The 18188-nt window shown below is 43.1% G+C and overlaps 1 protein-coding gene across 2 annotated transcripts in view; it reads right to left on the bottom strand.

The window, feature by feature from the left end:
- Positions 1 to 18042, bottom strand: part of LOC122554647 (torsin-1A-interacting protein 2-like) — a 29677-nt gene extending 11635 nt beyond the window's left edge. The window contains exons 1-6 of one of the 2 annotated variants that reach the window (XM_043700008.1): positions 17880 to 18042; positions 13339 to 13404; positions 11970 to 12014; positions 11748 to 11828; positions 9944 to 10003; positions 6035 to 6094 (exon numbers count right to left, since the gene is read on the bottom strand). In XM_043700008.1, the coding sequence (XP_043555943.1) occupies positions 6035 to 6094; positions 9944 to 10003; positions 11748 to 11828; positions 11970 to 12014; positions 13339 to 13404; positions 17880 to 17958 (391 nt within the window). In that variant the 5' untranslated portion in view covers positions 17959 to 18042. Of the gene's footprint in view, positions 1 to 6034; positions 6095 to 9943; positions 10004 to 11747; positions 11829 to 11969; positions 12015 to 13338; positions 13405 to 13504; positions 13607 to 17879 lie in introns of those variants that run through there. The other variant, XM_043700007.1, reaches the window with a different exon arrangement.
- Between the last annotated feature and the right edge of the window lie 146 nt (positions 18043 to 18188).

Raw genomic sequence — 18188 nt, 5'->3', positions numbered from 1 at the left:
GCAGTGGGTGCAGAATCTTCAAATATTTTTGACAGAGAAGTAATCAGATTCTTGATTATCAAGGGGATGAAAGATTATTGGAGATATGCAGGAATGTACAGTTGAGGTTAAAATCATATCAGCCACAATCTTACTGAATGGTGAAGCAGACTTAAAGAGATAAGCAGCCTTCTCTTGTTCCTTGGTTTCTGCTTGTTAAGATCCACCCACCCGCAACCCTATCACTGGGAATAGCTTACAAATGCCACTATCACAGAGTTAAATGGGATGGATTTTGAACAGTTCTTGCAAATCAAAATAGGGCACCCATGAGGCACTGTGGATCGTCAGCAGCAGCAGAATCATACTCCGACACAATTTGCAACCTCATGGTCCAGCATATGCCCCAATTTACCATTACCCTCAAGCCAGGTAATGAATCCTGGTTCAAGCAAGGAAAGTGCAGGAGGGCAGGAGTAGCACTGGCTCGACCTAGTGAAGCTACACAACAGCACTAATTGTGTGCCAAACAACACAAACAGCAAATGACACACTGAGTTAAGTGATTCCACAACCTACGGATCTGATCTAAACTCTGCAGCCTTGCAACATATAGTCGTGAATGGTGGTGGACAATAAGACAATTCATTACTGGGGGGGGAGGGGGGTGTGAGAGAGAAGAGTCCAACACATCAGTGCAAATTATAAGGCTGAAGCGTTCACAATAATCTTCAGCGAGAAATGCAAAGTAGATGATCCATCTCAGCCTGCTCCAGTGGTCCCCAGTGTCACAGTTGTTAGTCTACAACTGATTTGATTCACTCCACGCGATACCATTTGGAGGCAACGGATACTGCAAAGGCAATGGGCCCTTACAACATTCTGGCAATAGTGTTGAAAAGTTGTGTTACAGATCTTTCACAATTCTAGTTAAGCTGTTCCAATACAGTTACAAGATTGGCATCTACCTAACCATGTGGAAAATTGTCCACATATGACCTGTACACAAAAAGCAGGACAATTTCAACCCGGCCAATTACAGCCATATCTGTCTACTCTCCATCATCAGGAAAGTGTTGGAAGGTGCCATCAACAGTGCTACCAATCATCCCTTGTTCATTAATAATCTGTTCACTAATGCCCAACCTCTGCCAGGGTCACTCAGCTCCTGACTTAGAGTTATCGAGTCTTAGAGATGTACAGCAGGGAAACAGACCCTTTGGTCCAATTCGTCCAACCCAATCTAGTCCCACCTGCCAGCACCCGGCCCATATCCCTCCAAACCCTTCCTATTCATATACCCATCCAAATGCCTCTTAAATGTTGCAATTGTACCAGCCTCCACCACTCCCTCTGGCAGCTCATTCCATACACGTACCACCCTCGGAGTGAAAAAGTTGCCCCTTAGGTCTCTTTTATATCTTTCCCCTCTCAAAGTTGCCCCTTAGGTCTCTTTTATATCTTTCCCCTCTCACCCTAAACCTATGCCCTTTAGTTCCGAACTCCCCCACCACAGCAAAAAGACTTTGCCTATTTATCCTATCCATGCCCCTCATGATGTTGTAAACTCTGTAAGGTCACCCTCCTGCCTCCGGCGCTCCAGAGAAAACAGCCACAGCCTGTTCAGCCTCTCCCTGTAGTACAAATCCTCCAACCCTGGAAACATCCTTGTAAATCTTTTCTGAACCCTTTCAAGTTTCACAACATCTTTCCGATAGGAAGGAGTCCAGAATTGCACGCAATATTCCAATAGTGGCCTATCCAATGTTCCGTACAGCAGCAACATGACCTCCCAGCTCCTGTACTCAATACACTGACCAATAAAGGAAAGCATACCAAACGCCTTCTTCACTATCCTATCTACCTGAGACTTTCAAGGAGCTGTGAACCTGCACTCCAAGGTCTCTTTGTTCAGCAACACTCCCTAGGACCTCCATGAGATCTAACCTTGCTAATCAGTCTCCCATGGGGACCCTTGTTGAACGCCTTACTGAAGTCCATATAGATCACATCTACTGCTCTGCCCTCATCAATCTTCTTTGTTACTTCTTCAATACTTCTTCAAAAAACTCAATCAAGTTTGTGAGACATGATTTCCCATGCACAAAGCCATGTTGACTATCCCTAATCAGTCCTTGCCTTTCCAAATACATGTACATCCCGTCCTCAGGATTCCCTCCAACACCTTGCCCACCACCGATGTCAAGCTCACTAGTCTACAGTTCCCTGGCTTATCCTTACTACCTTCCTTAAATAGTGGCACCACGTTAACCAACCTCCAGTCTTTCAGCACCTCACCTGTGACTATCGAAGTTACAAATATCTCAACAAGGGGCCCAGCAATCACTTCCCTAGCATCCCATAGAGTTCTAGGGCATCTGATCAGGTCCTGGGGATTTATCCACCTTCATGCATTTCAAGACATCCAACACTTCCTCCTCTGTAATATGGACATTTTTCAAGATGTCACCATCTATTTCCCTACATTCTATATCTTCCACATCCTTTTCCACAGTAAATACTGATGCAAAATACTCGTTTGGTATCTTCCCCAGTCTTGGTTCAAATAGACAAGTGAGCTTAATTCCAAATGTGAAGAGAGGTGAGAATAACTGTCCCTGACATCAAAGCTGCACTTGACCGAATGTGGCGTCAACGAAGTCTACGCTAAACTGGAATCAATGAGTATCAATGGGGAAAACTCTCCACTAATTGGAGTCATACCTAGCATATATGAAGATGACTGTGTTCGTTGGAGGACTGTCATCTCAGCTTCAGGATGTCTCCACAGAAGTTCTTCAGGATAGTGTCTGAGGCCCATCTTCAGCTTGATCAATGACCTCCATCATAAGGTCAGAAGCGGGAATGTTTGCTGATGATTGCAACACCATTTGTGATTCCTCAGGTAACTGAAATAGTCCATGTCCAAATGCAGCAAGACTGGGACAATATTCAGGCTTGGGCTGAAAAGTGGCAAGTAACATTCATGCCATTTAAAAGCCAAGCAATGACCACCTCCAACTAGAGAAAACTGACCAAAACACCTTATGGCCAATGCTATTATCACCACTGAATCCCCTGCTGTTAACATCCTAGGTATTACCATTAAACAGAAATTGAACAGCACTATCTATATACATAGAATAGCTACTATAGCAGGTCAGAGGCTAGGATTTCTGCAGTAAGTAACTCATCTCCTGGTGCCTCAAAGCCTTTCCAGCAGGCACAAGTCAGTAGTTTGATTGAATACTTCCCAGCTGCCTGGATAATTATAGTTCCACCAATATTCGAGAAGATGAACCCTGAAACCTAGCAGTCCATTTGATTGGTACCACATCCACAAACATCCACTTCCTTCACCACTGATGTTTAAGAAGCAGCAGTGTGTACCATCTTCAAAATGCACTGTCGCTCCTTAGATAGCACCTTACAAACCCACGACCACAGCCATCTAGCAACTCAGGAACACTGCCATCTACCAATTCCCTCCATCACTCAACATCCTGACCTGGAAATCTATTGCTGTTCCTTCAATGTCATTGGGTCAATATCCTGGGAATCTTCCCAAATAGCATTGTGGATCTACCTATAAGACAAGAACTGCAATGGTTCAAGAAGGCAACTTACCAGAACCTTCTCAAAGACAACTAGTGATGGACAATAAATGCTGGCCCGCAGTGATTTCCACACCTTAAGACTGCATTAGTAAGAATAGCATAGATGGAAGATTGGCTAAATAACAGAAGACAGAGGTTGGATAAGGGTCACATTTTCAGGTTAGCAACCTGTAAAAAGTTGAGTGCCACAGCAATCAATATGTATTTTTATATATTAATGACTTGGAAGAAGAAAGTGAAAGCCAAGTGTTCAGGATGACACATATTGGCTGCAGAGGGAGATAGGTTTAAGTGAGTGGGCAAAACTTGACAGATGGAATATCATGTGAAGAATGTGAGGAGAGTGGAGGAACTGAATATTATTTAAATAGAGGTCTGCAGATAGCTACAGCAAATCAGGATTCATGCATAAATCACAAAAAGCTAACACACAAACTCATCAAGTAATAAGAAATACAAATGAAATTTTCGCCATTATTTCAAAACAAATGGAGTAAATAGAAAAAACATGGAGATCTTGCTAAAATTATAAAAGGCCCTAGTCACAACACAGCTGGAATACTGTGAACAGTTTTGGTCCCCTTATCTAAGGGAAGACATACTGGTATTCGGGATAATCTACTGCAGATTCACTAGGTTTATCCTAGATATGATGGGACAGTCTTATGAGGAGAGATTGAGTAGGTTAGACCTGTACTGACTGGAGTTCAGAAGAATGAGAAGTGTCCTTCTTGATACATTTAAGATTCTTAGGGGACTTGACAAGGTAGATGCAGAGAGGTTGTTTCCCCTTGAGTGAAGTCTATGACTAGAGTGAGCAATCTCAGCATAAGGGGTTGCCCATTTAGGCCAGAGATAAGGAGGAATTCCTTCTCTCAGAAGGTAATGAATTTGTCTACACCACAGATGGCTGTTGAGACTAGGTCATTAGAGTCATAGAGATGTACAGCACGGACAGACCCTTCGGTCCAACTCGTCCATGCCGACCAGATATCCCAAACCAATCCAGTCCCACCTGCCAGCACTTGGCCCATAAACCAATCCAGTCCCACCTGCCAGCACTTGGCCCATATCCCTCCAAACCTTTCCATATACCCATCTAGATGCCTTTTAAATGTTGCAATTGTACCAGTCTCCACCACTTCCTCTGGCAGCTCATTCCATACACATATCAGCATGAAAGCATTACCCCTTAGGTGTCTTTTATATCTTTTCCCTTTTATTCTAAACCTATGCCCTCTAGTTCTGGACTCACCCACCCCAGGGAAGAGACTTTGCCTATTTACCCTATCCATGCCCCTCATGATTTTATTAACCTCTATAAGGTCACCCCTCAGCCTCCGACATTCCAGGGAAAACAATCCCAGCCTACTCAGCCTCTCCCTATAGCTCAAATCCTCCAACCCTGGCAACATCTTTGTAATCATTTCTGAACTCTTTCAAGTTTCACAACATCTTTCTGATAGGAAGGAGATCAGAATTGCACACAATATTCCAAAGTTGGCCTAACCAATGTCCTGTACAGTCACAACATAACCTCCCCCTCAACAATTGTACTCAATACTCTGACCAATGAAGGAAAGCATACCAAACGCCTTCTTCACTATCCTATCTACCTGCGACTCCACTTTCAAGGAGCTGTGAACCTGCACTCCAAGGTCTCTTTGTTCAGCAACACAAGCATATTTAAAGTTGAGATATACATATGTTTAATCTTTAAGGAAATCAAGAGTTATGGTAAAAAGGTAGGAAAGTAGAGTTGAGGATTATCAGATCAGCTATGATCCCATGAAATAGCACTGCAAGCTCGATGGGCTAAATGGCCTACTTTTATACTATGGTCTCTGACTTTTATTGCTAGTCCTTTCAGAAACCTCATCCTATTACAGCCTAACTGACACAGCCAGAACTTTAGCCTTAATCCAGAACTTAAGGCAACAAATGATGACTGAAATAAACGGAGGACCAATAAAGAAACAGTATATAAAAAAAATGTACATTAAGAATTTTTTTAAAAATATAGTAAAAGGAAAAGGGAGGCCCAAGTGAACACAGGAACATAGACGAGGAGGCAATTTTCTCTCAACCTGTGGAATTCTTTACCACTGAGATTTGTTAAGGCTTGGTTAAGTATATTCAAGGGTGAGATAGACAGATTTTTAATTACTAAGGGAATCAAGGATTATGAAATAAGGCAGGAAAATGAATTTGACTATCAGCTCAGTCATGAACTCAGTGAATGTTGCAGCAGACTCAATGAGCCAAAAAGGCTATTTCTCCTCCTGGACCTTATGGCCCAATGCATCAGTGATTGCTGCAGAAAACCCTTAAAAGAATTAAACAGTTGTCCAACCAAAGTCTGATAAGCCTTAAATTCTGCCTATGCCAAAAGAAAAAGGAGACAAGTGTTACAACACAACATTGCTGCTCTGCTTTACCTGAAGTTACAGGCCTGTGATCAGCTTTAGTTTGTAATGAAGCATCACCATCCTTTCGACCTATGGGAAAGCAGGATTTGTAAAGTGATCACCATTGTCTCCAAGTACATGTATACAATGAGACTGTGACTGAAATAACTGAGTCACTTGGTTGAAACATTAAAACTTGAAGCTAAAAAGCTGTGATAGATAATATAAATTGACAGTCTGAATCATAAACGAATACATTGTTTGATCATGACAATAATTATTAACTAGACAAAAGTTGGTTCAACATCATCTTTCTTCTCTGTTGTGATAAACATAATGTTTCTGAATAATTGGAACAAATTAACACAAAAAGCAATCACACATGTTCCTTTAAAGAAATCAGTGAAAATGCTGTTTGTCACAGGCAGTAAGTTATGGGGAAAGAATCACTTGTAGGTTTTACATTTTAGCAAATAAGGGATCAAAGTTTAAAATGTCACTCACTCTACCCTGTTTGAATACAGAGATCATTGTGCACACTTATCAACAGTTTCCCATCGTGCAGGGAAATCTGTCAATGTTGGGGCTGAAGAGATTTAGCTGCAGAATTCTTGCAGGCTTAGGGCTCCTGCAATCTGCTGGAGGTTTGAATCTAAGGACCCAATTAAACATGAAGCCAGAGTTGGCAGGTGTCAACATAACAGTGAAAAAAATTTAATGCTTTAACAAGTTAACACTTTTAGTCACCAGTGTGATAATTTTAAGTCACACAGTAATTGCTATCCCGAAAAAAATCTTTGACAGTCAAAGCTTGTGATGCACAATATATACAACAATTGGATTAATATTTGACATAGTATATGACTAAAGTTAATGAAACATTTTGGCTGTCCATTAAACTAATTACCTGAATGTCACATTTTCTGTTCAGGAATGAAACTGAGATATTAAAGTTACTATCAATCACACATTCCCAAAAATATAAGAAATAGAATGGATAATGAGTCCATGCTGCAGTTCAGCAAGATTATAATGGATATTCTACCTACCTGCACTATCCCCATTTCCCTTCATATTCAAATATCTTATCAAGTTTTACCTCAAATGCAATCAACAACTGAGCACCTAGGGCTCTCTATGGTAATGATTTTCAAAGATTCACAAACTTTTGAGTGAAGAAATCCCGCCTAATCTCAGACTTAAATCACTAACTCCTAAACCTAAGACTTATGTACCATATTTCTCAGCCAGCGAAAACATTTTCTCAACATCTATCCAGTCAAGCCATTTTAATATCATGCTTCAATCTAAAAGTGAATAACTTGACATCTTGTAATACCATATTTCATCTGCCATGTTCTTTCTCACTTAACCTGTCTACATCTGTTTGCATTCTTTTTGTGCACAAGAAAGAAATAGTGGTAAGTCTACAGGAACGAATGATGGAGTAGAACTTACTGATTGTTCCGCCGGGAATTAGCATTGACTTAATGGGCCAAAAATGACTTCTTGCTTTCTTTCAACAGCAAATTCAATTATGGCTCACCCAAAGCATTAATATGGACTGTAACTAGCTGAAGCTCTACAACTTATTCTTCCTGATGAAGGGCTTTTGCCTGACACCTCCATTCTCCTGATCCTCGGATGCTGCCTGATCTGCTTTGCTTTTCCAGCACCACACTCTCGACTCTGATCTCCAGCATCTGCAGTCCTCACTTTTTCCTAACTGATTCTCTGTGCCCCACATATTACAGCCTGTCAAACCAAAAAAGCTCTGTACTCTCTCTTTAGTCTGTTAATGAATTTGTAAACTATGTCAATATATTATTCCCAAATGCACAAGATCTAATTTTCTGTTAAAACCTCTCGTGTGACTCCTTATTACATGCTTTTCAAAATTTAAGTAATCTACATCCACCAGTTCATCCTTTTCCGTCATACTAGTTATAGTCTCAAAAAAGACGAAGCAGATTTGCCAAACAATTTCTTTTTCACAGATCAATACCAATTATTCCCAATCATGTGATTGTCCAAGAGACCCATTATTACTGCTCTAAACTCTTGGCTTCCCATTATTTCCAGAATTTATGTCATTTCCTTCTCTCCCACTACGTTATCTGTCTGCCTCTAATGGACCTATGTTTGCTTTCACTAATCGCTTCCCGTTTACCAACCTACAGAAATGTTTACAACCTCTTAGAGTGTCACTAGTCCACACTCATTCTCTTTTATCTCAGCAATGCATTAATCCTTTGTTGATTCTAAAATCCTTCTAACACTTACTATCATTGGCAAAATACACACCTGCTCCTTTGCTCTAACACTATTGTTAACTTTTCTTGCTAGCCACATTTAGATCACTCTCTGTGGAATGCTTGTGATTAGATTTTTAGATTAGATTCCCTACAGTGTGGAAACAGGACCTTCAGCCCAACCAGTCCACCCCGGCCCTCTGAAGAGTAACCCACCGAGACCCATTTCCCTCTGACTAATGCACCTAACACTACGGGCAATTTAGCATAGCCAATTCACCTGACCTGTACATCTTTGGACTGTGGGAGGAAACCGGAGCACCCGGAGGAAACCCACGCAGACACGGGGAGAACGTACAAACTCCACCCAGACAGTCACCCGAGGCTGGAATCGAACCTGGAACCCTGGCACTGTGAGGCAGCAGTGCTAACCACTGAGCCACCGTGCTTCAAAGAAATAAGTAATTTGCACCAAATATTCACCAACTCTTTAAAAGATAGCTATTGCTTCCAATAGTTTCCAAACGAATATAGCCTGGTCACCCCTCACACCAATGAAGAATGCTTTGTTTAGATTTAAGATGGAAGAATGTTCCCGGTGACCAGGGAATCCAGAATCAGGGTTTTTACGTTAAGGGTATGGGGTAGGACCAAGATGAGAAGAAATTTCTTCACCCTGGGAGAAATGACCCTGTGGAAGTCTCTGCCACAGTAAGTACTTGAGGCCAAAATATTAAATATTTTCAAGGAGGAGTTAGATTTAGTTCCAGTGTCGCCAACAGTGTGGGTTCAAATCTTGCACCAGCTGAGGTTACCATAAAGGAGTCACATTCCCAACCTCGCCCCTTTCCTGAGCTAACCCACAGGTTAAACCACAACCAATCATATTTTTCAAATGAGACAGCAGCTGTATGCTCTGGTAAAATGATGGCAAATTCACCTCAACCTTTTACTTTTCCTGAATTCATCAGGTCCCATCTGATTTAAATGTAGTCTGCTCCAATCAAACAACTCTCTTTTACTCTAAATACTGTTACCAGCTACTCATGAAGCAAGACCTCTGACTTCCTCATCAATCTTTCAACTTACATTTCTTTCCAAAATGCTTATCCCTGTGTCAATTTGTATATGGCTCAGGTATCAATAGAGAGATTATCTTGGAAGTTGTGCTTTTTAATCTGACTCCAATACAAGAAGCACTCTCAAGGAATGTTGGTTTAGCTCAGTTGCCTGGACGGCTGGTTTGTGACAAAAAGTGACGTCAACAGCATGGGTTCAATTCCTGCACTGGCTAAAGCTACGATAAAAGGATTTTTCTTCTCAACCTATTCCCTTAGTTGAGGAAAGGTGACCCTCAGGTTGAACAACTTCCAGTTGTCATGCTCTAATGAGAAAGCAGCATTATAGTCTGGTAAGGTCAAGAGCAACTTTATTTAAACACTCTCTGCAGAACTCTATTCCTTGTTTTACATCTGTCATTAATTCTTATGTAGACCATGACAGATAACTGGATGTTATCACTCCCATTTTGTCTCTAGTCAGGATGGAATGTCCTTAAATCATTGCCACATTACTATTCACTCCCATCACTGAAACAAACAACTCTAAGGAGATTGAGCCAGTCAGTTCTGAACTCAGTAGTGCATCCATCATATCCTCTTGCTTCGGAAACAAGAAAGAGTCATACCTTTGATTGAACGAAGAGGTCTTCGGCTTAGTCTAGGCTGTGTGTGCAGAAGAACCTGATCTGCAAAAAACAAATACAAGAGGCTATGAACACTCAAAGTTCATTTGTAAGTTTAGCTTAAGCCGTTTAGCATAAACACCACTGTTAAGTACTCGTTATTGATTTTGTCTACAATAATACATAGATGACAGAAGCAAGCGCAGTAATTAGCCATGATGATTCAACCCCATCGTGACTTCACTGATCTCTGGATGTTGGTTTACTCGCTGAGCTGCAAGGTTCATTTTCAGACGTTTCGTCAGCATACTAGGTAACATCTTCAGTCAGCCTCCCAATGAAGCACTGGTAGTGTAGCCCACTTTCTATTTATGTGTTAGAGTTTCCTTGGGTTGGTGATGTCATTTCCCACGATGATGTCATTTTCTGTTCTTTTCTCAGGGGATGGTAAATGGGATCCCAGACAATGTGTTTGTTGATAGAGTTCCAGTTGGAATGCCATGATTCCAGGAATTCTCGTGCGTGTCTCTGTTTGGCTTGTCCTAGGATGGATGTGGTCGAATTCTCTACAAGAATCTCAGGGAGTCCCTCTCCCACTGCAACTTTCTCTCCACCCCCACCCTCCTCTAGCTTATCTCTCCACACTTCAGGCTGTCTGCCTTTATTCCTGATGAAGTGCTTTTGCCCGAAACGTGGATTTTACTGCTCCTCGGATGCTGCCTGAACTGCTGTGCTCTTCCAGCACCACTAATCCAGAATCTGGTTTCCAGCATCTGCAGTCATTGTTTTTACCTCATATCTTTTTGTGGTTAGTTTTCTACATTGGACAAACAGGCAGAAAACTAGCTACCAGGACACATGAACATCAACTTGCCACAAAACGACATGATCCATTCTCACTAGTATCCTTACATACAGACGAGGAAGGACACCACTTCGACTGGGACAACACATCCATCCTAGGACAAGCCAAACAGAGACAAGCACGAGAATTCCTAGAAGCATGGCATTCCAACAAACACATTGACTTGGATCCCATTTACCACCCCCTGAGAAAAAAAGGGACATGACATAGGAAATGGTGTCATCATAGGAAATGACATCATCAACCCAAGGAAACCCAAATACACAAATAGAAAGCGGGCTACACCACCAGTGTTTCATCCGGAGGCTCACTGATGATGTTACCTAGTATGGTGACGAAACATCTGAAAATAAACCTTCCAGCTTAGCAAGCAAACCTACATCCAGAAACTCAACCTGAGCTACAAATCTTCTCAAAACTCGCCTTCACTGATCTCATCGTGGGCAGTGGTTGAGATATTAAACTGTTTCAACAAGCCTGGAGTCCGAAAAGACAAAAATATAAATATTGCTGAGGCTCCTAGATCAGGTGACAAGCCAGTGACTCTTGCCAGACAGCTCAACAGCATGGGCAGATGTACACAAGATTGGTGTCGCTTTAATGCCCCACTACGAGGGGGGAGGGTGAAGGGAAGCTGGGAAAAAGAAAAAGGAGATAGAAATAATAATCAAGTTTAATATTATTCACATAATTCCCTGTCAGCAGGGAAATGAATAAATCATATTAAACTAGCTGGTCCCCCTGGTGAGGAGGGAAATCGGTTGAAACGTTTGGTTCATTGCTCTGATGCACAGATATTAGCAGTTTCACTGTATTTATTCCAGCATAAGCAGTTTACCTGGGAAGGACAAGCAGAATTGATTTACAGCTAGTGAGTTAAAGGATAATTGGAAAACGCCCTCAAATAGAACTAACTATGTACAATCTCTGGGAACTCTGTACCTGATGAAAACCGAGATCGTGTCCTGCTACAGATCGGTGAATCACCACCTGCCCCCACATCACCTTCAGAGTCACTAGTTTCTAAGGAAAAAAGGAACACAAGTATCTCAATCTGAGATCTCTACCAGCATTTATAATAACAACAGTTGTTTTGAAAGCTTGAAAAATTATTGATGCCAGATTAGATAAAACAGTGCCAATACCTTATGTATCTCCACTTACTTGTGTCTGCTCTGCCAAAATCAACTTCATCTTTAGGAATGTGATCTGTAGGAAAAGAAGCGCTTCAGTTACATGCTGTAATTGCTGTTCCATGCAACTACACTAACCTGTGCCTATTCAATCTGAAGTCAGATAATTGCAGACACTGTGTAAGGACCTGGGTAGTGGGAATAAAGCACTCTCTCATCCTTGGACAGGAGAAGTGGAAGAACATATTAGACTTCTTTTACATCAAGGCAAGACTAAGAAGATTTAATGACAGATAGTCTACTGCAGATTCACTAGGTTTATCCCAGATATGGAGGGACAGTCTTATGAGGAGGGATTGACTAGGTTGGGCCTGTACAGACTGGAGCTCAGAAGAATGAGAAGTGTCCTTTTTGATACATTTAAGATTCTTAGGGGACTTAACAAGGTAGATGCAGAGTGGTTGTTTCCCCTTGAATGAAAGTCTATGACTAGAGCATGCAATCTCAGCATAAGGGGTTGTCCATTTAGGGCAGAGACAAGGAAGAATTCCTTCTCTCAGAAAGTAATGAATTTGTCTTTACAGCAGACAGCCGTTAAGGCTAGGTCATTAGAGTCATAGAAATGTACAGCATGGAAACAGACCCTTCAGCCCAACTCGTCCATGCCGACCAGATATCCCAACCCAATCTAGTCCCATCTGCCAGCACCCAGCCCATATCCCTCCAAACCCTGCCTATTCATAAACCCATCCAGATGTCTTTTAAATGTTGCAACTGTATTAGCCTTTGCCACTTCCTCTGGCAGCTCATTCCATAAAGATACCACCCTCTGTGTGAAAACGTTACCCTTAGGTCTCTTTTATATTTTTTCCCTCTCACCCTAAACCTATGCCCTCTAGTTCTGGACTCCCCGACCCCAGGGAAAAGACTTTGTCTATTTATTCTATCCATGCCCTTCATGATTTCATAAACCTCTATAAGGTCACCCCTCAGCTTCCGACCCTCCAGGGAAAACAGCCCCAGCCTGTTCAGCCTCTCCCTGTAGCTCAAATTCTCCAATCATGGCAACATCCTTGTAAATCTTTTCTGAACCCTTTCAAGTTTCACAACATCCTTCCGATAGGAAGGAGACCAGAACTACACGCAATATCCCAAAACTAACATAACCAATATCCTGTGCAACCGCAACATGACCTCCCAACTCCTATTCTCAATGCTATGACCAATAAAGGAAAGCATACGAAATGCCTTCTTCACTATCCTATCTACCTGCGACGTCACTTTCAAGGAGCTATGAACCTGCACTTCAAGTTCTCTTTGTTCAGCAACACTCCCTCGGACCTTACCAGTAGTTTAAAAAAATAGTCCACATTTAAGAATTTGAAGCATTTAACTCATACCTCTCCTCACAGGACTACTGTCCACACCATCTGTCACTCTCTTACTTGGAGAAAGTCTATTTCCATCTGGAAAAGCAAATGAAGATAACAAATCAAGCAAAGAACAAAATATCACACTGCAAATAAAGGTTTAGACATCATTGTTTTGAAACAAATCTTAGTTTACCATCCTGAAACACTTTGACAGTTCGTAAATAGGTTTCAAAGAACCAGTATCCAACTAATTCAACCAGTCTGCTTTCAACCATCTTCTGAGTAGAATTATTGATGGTTCCACTGATAAGATGGAGAATAATAAAGGACTGGATACAAAGTTCACTTGATCAGCTGCTGAATGCACAACATTCAGTCCAACACACGATAGATGGCTATTAAATAAAAATTGCATTAAAGTGGGAAACTGATGAGGCATTAGTCTGCTTTAAAACTTCATGGTGGGATAATGCTGGATCATCTTATCTCTTGGCAAATGTGTCTCAATCTTTGGAAATATTTTCTACTACTGACTTTCTCATTTTGAGGTTAATTTATATTACCATTTAAAGAAACAGACAGACCAAAGGTATTATTTAATCACAGGGCGTTTGTGCAGAATCCATAAACCACTGAGCTTTGTTCTCTGAACTTCCAACAACCAGGATACCAAAGCTAGACACACCTACAGACCTGAATTGAGAATACATTCAAATCAATATTTCTATACCTGATTTGTTAATCATTAACCATGTTCTTTGATTACACATTCAGAATCAATCTGACTTAAGTTCAAAACATTCAGGTTATATACATTCCATCTGACTCATCATCCGCGCACTCAACTGTATTTCTAAGAAAATGTTAAGTTTCTTTCTTGGCCCAATTACATTGGTAACGGTTGCCTCTCATCTAGTATCGTCACCCTTCTTGTCAGATTTGCTGTCATCACTGACCTCTACAAATAACATCCCTTGGCTCCTATATTTATGACCAAATATTCTTACTTACACTTTCACAAACTCAAGCTCCATTTCAGAATTTCATCCAACAACTATGTGAGCCACATTGCTACGTTGCAGTTTCTGAGACAACCATTCGTGACGCAGAGCTGGGAATGGGGCATACGCGGAAGGCAGCCTTGCGTATTTGGACAATGTTAAAAATCACAACACCAGATTATAGTCCAACAGGTTTATTTGGAAGCACTAGCTTTCAGAGCGCTACTCTTTCATTAGCTAGCTGTTTGACAGGATCATAAGACACAGAATTTATAGCAAAAGATTACAGTGTCATGCAACTGAAGTGATAAATTGAACAAACCCAGATTGCTGTTTAGTCTTTCATCTTTTAGAATGGGTTGCAAGTTTTGGTTCATTAATATGTAAATTCCAGAACTTTTTTTTAAAGTCAAATTCTTAAGATAACTCAGCTTAGACAATGTATTAAAGGTGTACGGTTAGAGTACATGAGTCTTAAGTCAGACTGGTTCTATTTACAAAGCAAGAATGTATAAACTATTTCATAGATTTACTTCCTGCATTGCTGCCTGCAGATTGTGTGCTTTTTGAGCAAAATAGAATGCATTTGCAAGTATAATTCAGCAAGAGAGCAGAGGTGACCAGAAACCCAACAACTCAGGATGGAGCATCCATGAGGCCTTGTGGGCCACCAACAGCAGCAGAATTGTACTCCAATACAATCTGCAACCTATTGCCTAGCGTATCCCCACTCGACCATTACTATCAAGCCAAGCGATCAGCACTGGATCAAAGAGTGCAGGAGGGCATGCCAGGAACAGCAATAAACATATTTAAAAATGAAGTACCAACCGGGTGAAGCTACACAACAGGGTTTGCTCTGCATCAAACACCCTAATCAGTAAGTGATAGACATAGCTAAGCAATCCTACAACAAACAGATGAGGTCTGAGCTCTGCAGTCCGATCGCATCCACAGTGGTAGACAATTTAACAACTCACTGGGAGAGGAGCCTCTGTAAATATCCCCACCTTCAATAATGGGGGAACCCAGCACATTAGCGCAAAAAAGATAAGACTGAAAAATTCACAACAATCTTCAGTTAAAAGTGCTGAGTGGATAATTCATCTCATCCTCCTGCAGTGGTTCCCAACACCACAGCTCCCAGCCTTCAGTCAATTCTTGATATCATCTAGAGTGAATCAAAACGGTTGGAGGCAGTGAATACAGCAAAGGCCCTGACAAATTCGGAAAAAGTGAAGGCTTGTGCTCCAGCACTTGCCACACCCAGGACCAAACTATTCCAGCACAGCTACAATACTAGCATCTATTTGACAACTTGGAAAATTGCACAGGTACGTCCAAAAAGCAGGGCAAATCCAACCCAGCCAATTACCACCCCATCAGTCTACTTTCAATCATCAGTAAAGTTATAGAAGGTGTCAGCAACAGTACTTTCAAGCAGCACCTGATCAGCAATAATCTGCTCAGTGACACCCAGTTTGGATTCCCCCAAGGCCACTCATGACAGCTTTGGTTCAAACATGGACAGAAGAACAGAATTCCAGAGGCGAGATGAGAGTGACAGCACTTGACATCAAGGCTGCGTTTACACCAAGTAATGTGATCGAGTACGCATGACAATAAATAATTTGAAGAGCATGGGAGCCCCTACCAAAACTAAAATCAACGGGAATCAGGGGAATGCTCTGCAATGGTTGGAGACATATCTTGCGCACAGAAAGATGGCTGCAATGGTTGGAGGCCAGTTATCTCAACTCCTAGACACCATAGTAGGAGCTCCTCAGGGTAGTATCAGAGGCCCAACCATCGTCAACAATTTCATCAATGACTTTCCCTCCATCATAACGTGGGGACATTCACTGATAATTGCACAATGCTCAACACTATCTATGACTCCCAGATGCTGACAGACCATTGCACAGATGCAACTAGACCTGGCCACTATTCAGGCTTGGAGAAAGTGAGGACTGCAGATGCTGGGGATCAGAGCTTAAAAATGTGTTGCTGGCAAAGCGCAGCAGGTCAGGTAGCATCAAAGGAGCAGGAGAATCGACGTTTCGGGCATAAGCCCTCTTCAGGCTTGGGCTGACAAGTTGCAAGTAGCATTTGTAACATACAAATGCCAGATAAGACCAATAAGAGACGATTTAACCACTGCCCCTTGAAATCCAATGGTTTTACCGAACCCCCCACTGCCAACATCCTGGGGGTTACCATTGACCAGAAACTCAACTGGACTCGACACAGAAACACAGTGGCTACAAGTACAGGTCAGAGGCTAGGAATTCAGCAGCGAGTGACTCACCACCTGCTTCCGAACACACGACCACTTCGATCTAGAAGCACAAAATAAGCGGATACATGGGAATACCGCCACGTTCAGGTTCCCCTCCAAGGTACTCACCATGGTGACTTGGAAACATATCGCCATTCCTTCAGCGTCACTGGTGCAAACTCCTGGAACTCCCCACCCAAACAGCATTGTGGCTCTACCTGTAGCCCCACGGACTGCAGCGGTTCAGGAAGGCAGCTCGCTACCGCCTTCAACAAGGCCAACTGGAAATAGGCAATAAATGGCAGCCTAAGGCAGTGAAGCCCACAACCTTAAACCTACCTGTTTAACCCCTGTCACGTAGTATGTTGGCAGCTGCAACTTTTGGAAGCACACCATGAGCTCTGAAACGAATGCCCTGCCTGATCCCATCACTCCTTGTTGCAACCGAGATGCTGGTGGTGCATGTGCAGAACGATGATGGTGATGCTGGTGGTGCATGTGCAGAGCGATGATGGTGATGCCGGTGGTGCATGTGCAGAGCGATGATGGTAATGCTGGTGGTGCATGTGCAGAGCGATGATGGTGATGCCGGTGGTACATGTGCAGAGCGATGATGGTGATGCCGGTGGTGCATGTGCAGAGCGATGATGGTGATGCTGGTGGTGCATGTGCAGTGAGATGATGGTGATGCTGGTGGTGCATGTGCAGAGCGATGATGGTGATGCCGGTGGTGCATGTGCAGAGCGATGATGGTGATGCCGGTGGTGCATGTGCAGAGCGATGATGGTGATGCTGGTGGTGCATGTGCAGTGAGATGATGGTGATGCCGGTGGTGCATGTGCAGAGCGATGATGGTGATGCCGGTGATGCATGTGTAGAGCGATGATGGTGATGCTGGTGGTGCATGTGCAGAGCGATGATGGTGGTGCCGGTGGTGCATGTGCAGAGCGATGATGGTGATGCCGGTGGTGCATGTGCAGAGCGATGATGGTGACCACCTGAATTTGGTGGTGACCCAGCTCCTGAGGTGGGAAAGGCCCCTCTAAAAGTGGACTATCTACCCCCGCAGGTTTGTTAATGTGTGGAACTGAGCTGGCCTGGCTGATTGAGTGTATTGAAAGGTGAACCAGACAAAGGTGTTGCTGATAAACTGGGGAGTTAATGGCTCATAGGGGACGGGCAGGGAAGGTGCGGGTTAAGGCTAGAAACAGATCAGCCGGGACTGAATGACGAAGCAACGGCTTCGAGGGGCTGAACGGCCTCCGACTTTCCGTCGTCTATCCCCTCACCTCCTGTTTGGGCTCTCTCCCCCCGCTCGGGCCCGGAGCTGTCGCTATCGCTGTCGGAGCCGGTGCCGGTGTCGCTCATGCCTCCGGGCAGCCGCAGAGTGAACCCCGCCGCCGAGCCGCCGCAGCAGCATCCGGGGTCTCAGCGGGCGGAACCGGAACCGGAACTGGGACCGGAAACACAGGTCTCCTCGGGCGGCCATCTTGGTGAGGGCGGGATTGAGTCCGTATCCGGTCCACAGAGAGGGGGAGAGGAGGGCATAGGGTCAGAGGGGAGGGGGAAGAGGAGGGCATAGGGTCAGAGGGGAGGGG

The sequence above is a fragment of the Chiloscyllium plagiosum genome, chromosome 11 (genome assembly GCF_004010195.1).
Source record: "Chiloscyllium plagiosum isolate BGI_BamShark_2017 chromosome 11, ASM401019v2, whole genome shotgun sequence".
Lineage (NCBI taxonomy): Eukaryota > Metazoa > Chordata > Chondrichthyes > Orectolobiformes > Hemiscylliidae > Chiloscyllium > Chiloscyllium plagiosum.
The sequence above is the reverse complement of the archived record's forward strand: the minus strand, read 5'-3'. Positions and strand labels throughout refer to the sequence as shown.